This window comes from Pholcus phalangioides, unplaced genomic scaffold (genome assembly GCF_987345545.1).
Source record: "Pholcus phalangioides strain wild (caught in Gottingen) unplaced genomic scaffold, Ppha-v1.0 ptg000011l_1, whole genome shotgun sequence".
Taxonomy (NCBI): Eukaryota; Metazoa; Arthropoda; class Arachnida; order Araneae; family Pholcidae; genus Pholcus; species Pholcus phalangioides.
The window spans coordinates 44,984,733-44,995,663 of NW_028301604.1; the positions used below are offsets into that span (position 1 = coordinate 44,984,733).

Here is a 10,931-nt window from a genome sequence, read left to right on the forward strand (position 1 = left end):
AACCCTTTCAGAAAATAAGTTTTTCCGCTGCCGCTTGCTCCGGCACAGACTGCCGTGAACGGGTGGTGTAATGTTAATGGTTCCATTTTGAATAATGACGAGAAGCGTACTATGTAAATCAGTTTTATTAGAAAGAAAAATATTTTCTTACAAAATTGAACACGCGCAAATCGTTGGTTACATTGAAGCGGGATACAATCGAATTCATGCTCTCTCCCAGACATTTACAGTGCACGTAATAAATAACGTAATGTCCACAAACTTGTGTATCAGCCGACTGTAGCGCCACATCGTTGTAGTTGAGTCGTTGATATCTTTTCAGGAATTTCGTTATGTTACCTTTCTGGAAATTAGAAGGCGGTCTTCCGAATGAATCGAAGAATTCTGCAGTCATGTTATCGTGGAGATAAATCGCCAACCAGTGTGTTCCGGGTTCAGTGTTAGTATCAGTGTTAACGATCAAAGCTGCTGGATACTTCTGTATTTTCAAGGGTAAAGTATTACTAGCGTAAACATCTGCAAATGTTTTCTTAGTTATCGGGTTTGTTCGAAGAGCACGTCGAATTTGATCGGAATCCATTAGCTTGAGAAATCACACAAGACACTTCTAGACTTTGTAACCTCTATTAGACTCTGAAATTCACCGTAAATGATTACCGAGATGGTTTTGGGTAATGCCTGTGCAAATTTCAGTTCCACACGTAAGTTACCCTGTCGGACTAAATGTAGGTGTCCGCAGTCACTTTGATCGGGGAGCAGCGAGAAACAAAAGAGGGTATAGCCGTTTTGGAATTCCTGTTGGCTTATATCGATGCCACGATCTTCCTCGATTCTGAATAAGTTGTTGTATGCTCTGACTGTGTTCCCGGTTTCAAAGTTGGGTTCCAGAGGTTTATGAGGCACCGGACGTCCGTCTACGTATACGGAGACAAAGGTGAGGTTGTAATGCTTGAAATCAAACGGGTTACTTGTAAAGGTACCATTGAATGCTTCGTTATCCACTAAACCAATTGTAACTCGACGCGGCATTGCACCGAGGTACACATTATCTTGCACGAATGACATGCTACCCTGAGCCACTGAATAGACTTTTGTGAGAACCCTATCGATGGGGTATTTGGCTGTGGTCTTCTCTAAAGCTTTTGCATGTCCGATGGCAACGGCGGGACTAACCCTTACTTTTCTTACGAAGAGGCTGGCATGTTCAATGATGATGTCATAATTGCTAGTTGCTGCGATTAGGAAGAACGAAGGTTTAGAACGCACTAGACGGACTTTCAAATCCACCAAATTGAGTAACAGTCTTTGTTGGAAGAATAAAGAGCAGTGAATTCTTCCCATCATATCGTAAGATCGGCTGTTTGCGATTTTTTTGGTTCTCTTCTTCATACCATCATTATTTGTTGCGTCGGCCATATGTCCCGCGGTGTCCTTGTGATAGCCTTCCATCGTGAGCGGCCCAATCTTCGCATCTCGACCGTAGTTTAATAAGGTTTCTATGTTTGCTCTATACGGATAGGTGTGAGACGAATTCGTGATGTTTCTCCCGTTTAGAGATACATCAACCTGAGAGAAGAGAGAATGTAGCGAGAGGTTAACGAGAGAGACCGGATCTTTATCCGGTAGAGGATTACCATCTTTCGTAACTTTCAACTTGATATACAGTTGTGTAGCTGATAAGTCGATGTAATCTTCAGTGCTTCCAGCAATATTAAACTCCAGCGGACCGTCTCTGATGCCTGAGAGCGGGAGAAATTCGATCCATTCACCTCCTTCAATAGCGGTTTGCGTGGGAGGTAAAGCAAACAAGTCCACTTCGCTTTTCAAGCACTCGGGTGAGTTTGTCATGATTAGAGTCATCTTTTCAATCAAAAATATCGTGTGTTGTTACTTTCCTCGCTTTCTTGCGAATGACGTTTCTCCTCGCTAAACGCTTTCTTTTATGACCTCCAAGCATTTTCTTTACCTTTGTTGACGCTTTGTCGCTCAGCGAACGACCCGCTTCTTTGGCTCTTTCCAGTGCTGCCGTTTTCGCATCTCTACCTTGCACGACATCGTTCGCAAAATCGACCCCGGATTTCAGAACCTGTCGACCTAAAACTTTTGCTCCTCTTTTCAGTAGCGGCATAGCAGATCGGAATAAGGAGCTGAAAATGGATCCAAAACCATAACCTCGTTGTAGTGGTATACCCTGATAATATCCAAGTCCTTGACCTGCCTGGTTGACGTAATAATCGGTAACGCTGGTTATACAGCAGCGGTATGGTTGATACGACATGTTTATAAATGTTTCAGTCTAAAGTGTAGTTTAACTATCACCTTCCCACGTTCAAATGACACGAGATAACCTGTATGTGTCCTTATATGAACGTGAACTGTTTCAAAACTCCTTCGGGCTAAAGGGATGTAGTGACCTCTCTCGAATGCAGCATTGACGATGTCGCCATCATGTCCTTCGGTTTTCACGATTCTTAGTAATGGGGCGAGGATGTTGCCAACAATCTGCGGTTCTACTATATCACAATAAACGTACAACAGATGAAAGTCCAGTTTCGGATCAGCCGTGAAAGGTCCTTCGGTCACCATTCCCTTATATTCACCGGGTTCAAAACCTAGGTTCTCTGCTATCCCTGTATGCAGAATTAACTTGGCACTTTTCCTCGTAAACACCTTTACTTTTTTCGTGGTTTTGTTGAAAGTCAAATCAATGTCTTCCTTTCTAAAATTTCTCGTTATCGCCTTAATGAGGTCGGTGGTAGTCTCGTAGAAACCGCAAGGAATGACACCTTTATTTAACTCACCATCTCCAGAATCAAATTCAAAGCCGTTAGACCGTTCCGTTATGTTGTGGAAAGAATGGGGAAATATCAGCTCCGAGAGAGCTACTTCCATGTTAGACTCGAGTTCCAATGCATTCGGGAGCTTTATGGTGAAGTTTGAGAGAGTATTATCGGGGAAAAAATTCATGCTAGCATCGCTGGGCAACGTGAGGTAGAAAGAAGACATGTCGATGTAATGAATCCAGATCATCGCGGAGTGGGGTATTTATAGCTCAACCCACATGTTAAATTTGTCACCGTAATGTTGAAATTTCACAAGATGTTCCGTTTTCCCATTCCGCTTTCTTTTCCTCAACACTTTTTCAATGGGGAACGTCTCATCCAATTTCACCTTCACCAACTCATCTGTATAAAAAGTCCCTTTAATTTCTTCACCCATTAAATCTTTCAACTTATATACGGGTACCTCTCTCTCGATACATTTATCCACTACGAAAATTTCATGGGAAAAATTAGACTCGTAACCTTTTTCGAATGGGTGTTTCGAGCGGGTAATGCGAACGTGGTCACCAACTTGAAATTTTTGGTAAACTTTTTTCCTATTCTTTCGCATGTATAGGTTCTCCCATACCAACTTCTCGTTTTCTTTATCTACTTCCGAAGGGGTCATCTTTATGCTGCTATGATGAGTGTTATTATAACTAAATATTAAGTCCGGTAAAACGTCGATATATCTATACGTGCTCTTCGCTGTGAAGTGCCGCCACATCTTAGATTTCAGGGTTCGGTTGAATCTCTCGACGATGGCAGATTTCACGTCATCGTTCTCAGTCGTGAAGAATTTTACGCCCTTCTCTTTCAGAAACTTCTGGAAAATCTTGTTTTTGAATTCGGCGCCTTTATCGGTCTGTAACACTTGCGGTTGTCTTTCCTGGAATATTTCCTGAAACGCTCCCACGACAGCCCTCCCCGTTTTATCTCTCAGCGGGATAGCCCAAGCATATTTTGAGAATACATCGATACAAGTCAGGATGTATCGCTGACCATCGTTGAATTTCTCTAGATTTCTCATGTCCACCAGATCGGCTTGAAACTGTTGGTCGATGGCACCTACCAAAACGGGATTCCTGGTAAATTTTTTCCTTCTCTGACGGTGAAGAGTGTAAGACTTTTCTCCTTCCAACCACTTTCTTATTTTTGCTCGTGTCACCTGTCCTTTCAACGCTCTGTACAACGCATCCACTCCACCGTAACTTCCGACGCTCCTCGGATTTTGATAAATATTCTCCATCGATTGGAGGGAGACAACGTTCAGCTGATGAGGGTTGGGTGAATGAGGTTTTGGATGAAGTTCACGGTGAGGGAGCGGATGTGAGGCGCGTGAGGGGGCGGATGTGAGGTGTGTGAGGGAGCGGATGTGAGGCGCGTGAGGGGGCGGATGTGAGGCGCGTGAGGGGGCCGGATGTGAGGTGTGTGAGGGAGCGGATGTGAGGCGCGTGAGGGGGCCGGATATGAGGCGCGCGCCTCCGCGCCTCCCCCTGTGTTTGAACTGTCCTTTTTATACTACTGACGTGACGTGCGACTACGTAGAAATGCCTGCGATATAAATTCCACCTATGAGCCTTCTGTAGATACGTTCACACTGTGCTGACGCTACGTGTGAATGTGTCGGATAATGAAATCCAAAGTAACACGCCTTATTACGTGTCACAAAAAAAATCAAATCGTTCAGATTTTCGTCAGTCGTGTGATGGCATGTGAAGACGCCATTATTGTTTTCCTCTTTTCTTTTTGCTTCGTTCGTGCCATTAATATTTGCTCTTCACCGACGTTACTCGATGTTAAACTGAATATCCTTAGAACAATAGCAGTCGATCGTGGCTACAGCAGCTCTCTCATATATATATATATTATATATTATTTTAATCAGTTTGCTGTGTAGATAATCTATATACATATAGATTATCTACACAGCAAACTGATTAAAATTATTCCAAAACCAAGCCTAAACCTGAACACAAAAACTTGATCATTTTCTCTTTCTTCCCAAAAACCAGCCAACGCATCGCTAAAATCCTTCGAAAATACAATGTTTTTGTGGTTTTCACCCCCGTCAATAAACTTCGATTCTCTAAACTAAAAGATCCCATTGACACATTCAACAACTGAGGCATCTACAGCATTTCATGCCAATGTGGATTATCATGGACAGGCCAAACTAAACGTGCCCTAATATACCGCTTAAATTAGCATAGAAGATACGTAAACAACCAAGACTTTAACCGCTCATCCATAGCCCAACACTGCTGGTTCTTTGACCATAAATTTGACTTCTCTTCTGCCAAAATCATCCAAAAATGCCCCTCACCGTCTGACTTGGATGTCTTCGAATCATTTCACATCAACAAAAACACAAACCAGTTGGTCGACGACCTATTTAGTACACCACTCTTCTCAAAAATCTGGCAACAGTTTCTACAATAATTATTCTTCTCCACCAGCATCACTATCACGTTCTCGGTTTGCGATTGGCTCCGCCATTTTTCTTTTTCCCTTCCCCCTCCTGTACTCTTTTGTAGCCGGCTCATTTTGAATTTGACTCTTGTCTACAACAGCGAGTAAAGGCGGATACACGCTACACTGACGTGGCGTGTTACCACACGTTAATGCGTGTGATATAAAGTTCCACCAATGAGTCTTCAGTAGGTACGTTCACACTGCGCTGACGTGACATGATAAAGTCTGTGATGATGAAATCGGACGTAACACGCCTTATTACGTGTCACAAAAAAATCAAATCGTTCAGATTTTCGTCAGCCGTGTGATGGCATGTGAAGACGCCATATTTGTTTTCCTCGTTTGATCATTTGCGTGTTTTGATCGATTTTGTTTTTTCTTCGCGTTTTGATTTATTTAATTTTTTTTCGTGTTTTCATTTAATTTGCTTTTTGCTCGTATGTTGATGATGGAAGAGCAACTGATCGAACACGTTCGGTCAAATTCTGTGCTCTATGACCCTACCCACTGAGAATACAGAAATCAAAATGCGCGGAGGAAGGCTTGGGACGAGATCGGTGAAAAACATGAAGTTTCCGGTCAGTAAACAAATTATTTATTTAGTCTTTGAAATTGTAAAATTTTACAAGTGTATTTGAATATGAGATAAATAAACATATACGTTACGGTAAATTTTATTTATGCGGTTATTATACATAATAACTGGTTATTATGTACTCACTAATCGTCTTGGTGAGTTTGATAAATTGCCCTAAACTTATATCACTTTTACTGGTGATTATGCATAGTACCCAAGCATCATTGGTAAATTTGATAACTAATAAAAAATTGTAGCTTTTACTGGCGATTATGCATAATAACCATGCGATAAAACATGATAAATTATACTATATGATATACATAATAATTCATACATGTATTGTATCAATATATCGGAGTACGGTAGTAAAATTTACTATCATTGTATCGTGGCACAATCGTAAAATTTGTTATCATTACATCGAGGTACGCTCGTCAAATTTGTTATTATATCGGGGTCCGACTATATTCATCAGACATAACTCATTTGGAATTTTTTTTTCATATTTATAGAATTCTCCAACTACACTGAGGAATTTTTTTTGTTGTATATGCAAATTATCAAAAACAATACATTTTGCAGGGCCGTCATTTCAACTTTTTCCAGGAGGGGGGGGGGCAAGGAACATGCACTCAATGTATTTATAATTATATATATATTGTGGTATATATACCACTTTTAGTGTATTTTCAAAAGCCAGGGAGGGGGGGGGGGTGCAACGGCCCCCCTGACGCCCCAAATGACGGGCCTGACATTTTTGACAGAGGCGCCGACATGTAGAAAACCTTGAGGGGAGATGAAAATCATTTTTCATCCTGTATGTATTTATCAACCCCATACGCGAAAGAGGCGAAATGCTGCATTGCATTGTACATGAATTAATTATTGGGGGGAGGGAAGGGGGTGGGCTCAGCCTTCTCATAAAATTTATTTGAGGAGGTCTCCTAGCTACAGTCTCCACCTTCCAGCGTCTATGATTTTGAATTTTATTGGGGCTTGCATCTTGAAATCGACGTTCAACACAAGAGGTCGGTGATATCAAAAAAGGTTCCGAAACGCTGCAATATAACGACCAATAAATATCAATAAATCGACCAAAACAAATACAAAAATGAGCTTTCTTCCCCCTCCCTCCAAAGAAATAGACAAAATTCGTCTTTGAGTGTGTGTTTAAAATTTCTCTGGTTCCCCTTTTTTTAAGAGTACAAAATGGCGTCCAAACTACGATTCTCGGCCGAACAGCACAGATTGAAGAATGCAGCCGACAGAATAGCTGAGATGGGCTACGCTTGGAAAGCACAAACGCCTAGCGCAATAAAGTTGCACGTCATGTCAAAGACGTTGTGAATTCAGATTCGTGGAAATCCTGTGACGTGGCAATTCCACGTCACATAATTTGTACGTCACAGTTTCTACGAATAAGATTTCACAAATTTGACATCGTAATGTGTTTCGGTCTTAATGCATCACACCAGTGTGCACACCATATAATGTCTGATATGATCCCACGCCATCTGAAGTCACGTGGTTACACGTCACATCATAGTAGTGTGTATCCGCCTTTAGTCTCTACCCGGATCGCAGGATCCAGGTGATCGGAAATAATATGAAGAAATTTATCTCCTTTTCTCTCGGTCGCCTGCGATTCCTCGATTCCAACCAGTTTTTGGCGGCGTCGTTGGAATATCTTGTGCAAGTGATAAACCTGGTGACTTCAACAACATGGAGAAATATTTTGGAAGCAAGAGCTATTTTCTCCTGCGGAAGGGATGTTATCCTTACGTGTACGTGGACTCGATCTAGAAGTTCGACGACCCGGTGCTGCCCCCAACGAGAGGCCCTTTACACCTCTCTGGGGGATCAGCATATAACCAGTGACGAGTACGCATACGATAGCCGGTTTGACCATCGTAGTGAATGTGTGACGTGTCCGAGCATAGATCCTGCCATCGACAGCGGAAATCTGGTGAATGCGCAGATCCAACGGGTGCTGAACAGAGCTTCGCGCCGCTAGCAAGCCTTGCGCCAGCTAGTAACGAGTAAAACTTCATATATACTGACGACGTAGAAATCTCACAGTAGACGAAGGGCAATTATAAAAGGTTTTACCCATTTTACTCGCGTGCTTGTCGCTTGGCTGCCGTATCGTGTATCGATGACTGGTGTGTTTCAGCGGCAAAAGGGTAAGTCTCGTTAAAAACACCCGCTTTATTTTGTCTCGCGTCTGTGTTAGCGTTTGATGTCGCGTGTAGTTATGGCTCCCGCACGAGTCAAGCATTGCTATATTCATACGAACATTATTCACGAAGACAGTGTTGATAGGTGAAAGGCGGTGAAGTATGTTCTCGACGAACACTTCACGAAATCCCCCGAAGACCAAATCGATGATCTTGACAACGCGTCCGCCGATTGTCTTGACATTGTGAAGACATATTGCCCCAACATTAGCAGAGCGGTAGAGCTCATTAAAGAGGATGGCGTACCGTGCGCCTTAGATGTACCGTTCCGTGAAGTGTTGGAACTAATGATAGTGGTAGAAGGGTGCACCACAGATGAGGAATTAGGCTTAAGCCAAATGGAGCTCATAGGAGCCCTTAGGTTGATGGTAGCAGAAAATTTCACCGTCTGCTGGTTTTGCCCCCACCAACGTGGCACAGCTGAAAAGCTTTCGAGGGCACTTCCCAAACAAGCAGATGGTATTTTTGCCAATTTGGCTGGTAGAACTGCCAAGAAATGCGAAGGGAATATACAACCTGGAACACCTGAACTTTCTAAAAATCAAAGTTGAGTTCTATCGCAGGCGACAGGGCGTAATCCAGTGCCACACGTGTCAGAAGTTTTGACACTTGGCGCGAAACTTTTGGAACGCGGCGCGCTGCGTGCGTTGTATTGGGGATCACCACACGAACGCGTGTGATAAAGAGAAAGGAAGCGAAGTACAGTGTGTGAATTGTCTCGGCAGACACTTGGCCTCGTACCGCGGCTGTATTTTTTGTCAGAAAATCAATAAAAACAATAGGGGTAACTCAGCGACGCACGCGGGCGAAACTGCGCGGGACGTGCCAAGCACTAGCGCGCGCTGTTGCTAACGAGGGGAAAAAAGATAAGATGATAAGAACGAGAGAGAGAGGGGGGGGGGAAGCGAAGAGGAGGGAGGCGAGAGAGTAGGCGGCAAAGAAGAAGTTAATCTAGATAACGAAGTGACGTCATGTCCCTACGAGCGGGGCTAACGAGGGCTATGGCACTCCGAGCAGAAACGACGATCACGTGACCAACTGGGTCCTAACTTTTTTTCCCTGTTCCCCCGTACATGGCTTTCTGGCAAAACATCCTCTGCAATAGCCAAGTTCTTCCAACTTTGCAGAACATTCCCTGCGATCTTTCGCAGCATATAAATACGCATTTTGTTTGCAAAATATGTTCTGCCCAAAGGAGTTTAAAGAGAAAAAATGATATAACACTCATATAACGAAATATTAAGCTTCCAAGTCTTTCTACACAAATTTGAATGTCATTTTCCCTCAAATATTGGATAGATCTATTTTCTTCTTACTAGACAATTACTGTATACAAATCTCATGGCCCCCACATCCTGGAGCAAGGCTCCTAGACGATATGGGGCCCCCAATGTCAAAGGTTGAGTCGACTGGTCTAATATATACATGCAATATATTATGCAAAAACCTGTGAATAAGAAATTTTTACCCTTAAAATTGGGATAACAAACTGCTGAAAATACACTGCACCGATTTACCCGCTTTTAATAGCTCATATGCACTTCATATAGAAATATCTCTCTAGAATATCTGGGAAAGAACCCTTCAAGTAAATTTTATCAGGTTCACTAAGTATTATATTCCAATGCATTTTCATAACCCTCAAATGACAATCTATTGGTCAAACACATACTGAAATAAAGTATATTTGCATTAGCGATTCAAGATCTATAGCTTAATTCTATGCAGTAAAATACAACTTTTTGCCCATTAAAGAAATTTTGTAAACTGCTTATTCACTGTGAAAAAATACTGAAGTATGAGAAAAAAAGGCAGATCTGTACAAAATTTTTATTTTTCAATAATTCAATGCATAATTTGTTACAAAGCTGAAGTTTCGCAGGAAATAAAAACCACCAAAGTGTTGAAGTTACCAAATACTACAAATGTAAACAACAATTTCGCAACAACCACAGTTGCTCCAATTTTCCTCCCCCCCCCTCCAAAAAAAACCACTTCTAGATTTTAAAATGATAGAATGCTGTCATTTTTGTCTTGAACATGGAGAATATTTATTTTTGTTTATTGTGTGCTGTTTTGCAACCTACTTTGAAAATTTTTCTAAACATGAGTTTGATCAAATATAATTTTTGAAAGAAAGTTTTTTCTAACTAAATTTTTCTAGAAATAAAATAATTTTGTGGGAGCATACTACCACCTTGATATCTTAAATCAGTGATTCTCAACCAGTGCTCCGCAGAAACCTTGGAGCTCCGTGTGCAATTTCTAAGGGCTCCGCAGCGACTCGAGGAAAATAAAATAAATCAGTAAATTTGATAGATGAATAAAAACAGGTCTACAGGGATCCGCCATAGAAATTATATACAGAAAAGCGAGTCACAAAAAAGGTTGAGAACCACTGTCTTAAATAATGCTCAAAGGAAAACCTATCTTAAAGCAGTTCTGTGTGTTTGGGAATTCCAAATTATTCTCTACTGAAACTACAGATTCTGCTTCATAAGCTCAAAAACCAAATAAGAGTAATAATAATCTTTCAAGTTGTTTTAATTATTGAATGAAAAATGCACACCAAAATATAGTATAATATTTTAACGTTTATAAACATGGATGAAAAATACAGAATCTTTTCCAGAAGATGGAAAACGTCAACTACCACACTTTCTTTCTGGAATAAACATTACTTACTTGAAATAAAGGGCCTTCAACTCACTTACAATAAAATGTCATCTTAAGAAAAAATAAAATGTCTTCTTAAGAAACAGTATCACAAAAAATGCAGATCACCGTAATGACATCAAGAAATTGATGTGCACGATT

At 41.4% G+C, this 10,931-nt stretch overlaps 1 protein-coding gene across 1 annotated transcript; it reads right to left on the minus strand.

Annotated features, from left to right (window-relative positions):
• Positions 1 to 579: 579 nt before the first annotated feature.
• Positions 580 to 1,860, minus strand: LOC149080462 (uncharacterized protein F54H12.2-like). The gene has a single exon (XM_089238752.1). The coding sequence runs from the start codon at positions 1,858 to 1,860 to the stop codon at positions 580 to 582; it is 1,281 nt and encodes a 426-aa protein (XP_089094878.1).
• Between the last annotated feature and the right edge of the window lie 9,071 nt (positions 1,861 to 10,931).

What these genes read in the sequence shown, in the direction of transcription:
- LOC149080462 (XM_089238752.1), bottom strand. Translation starts at nt 1,860, where the DNA reads ATGACTCTAATCATGACAAACTCACCCGAGTGCTTGAAAAGCGAAGTG.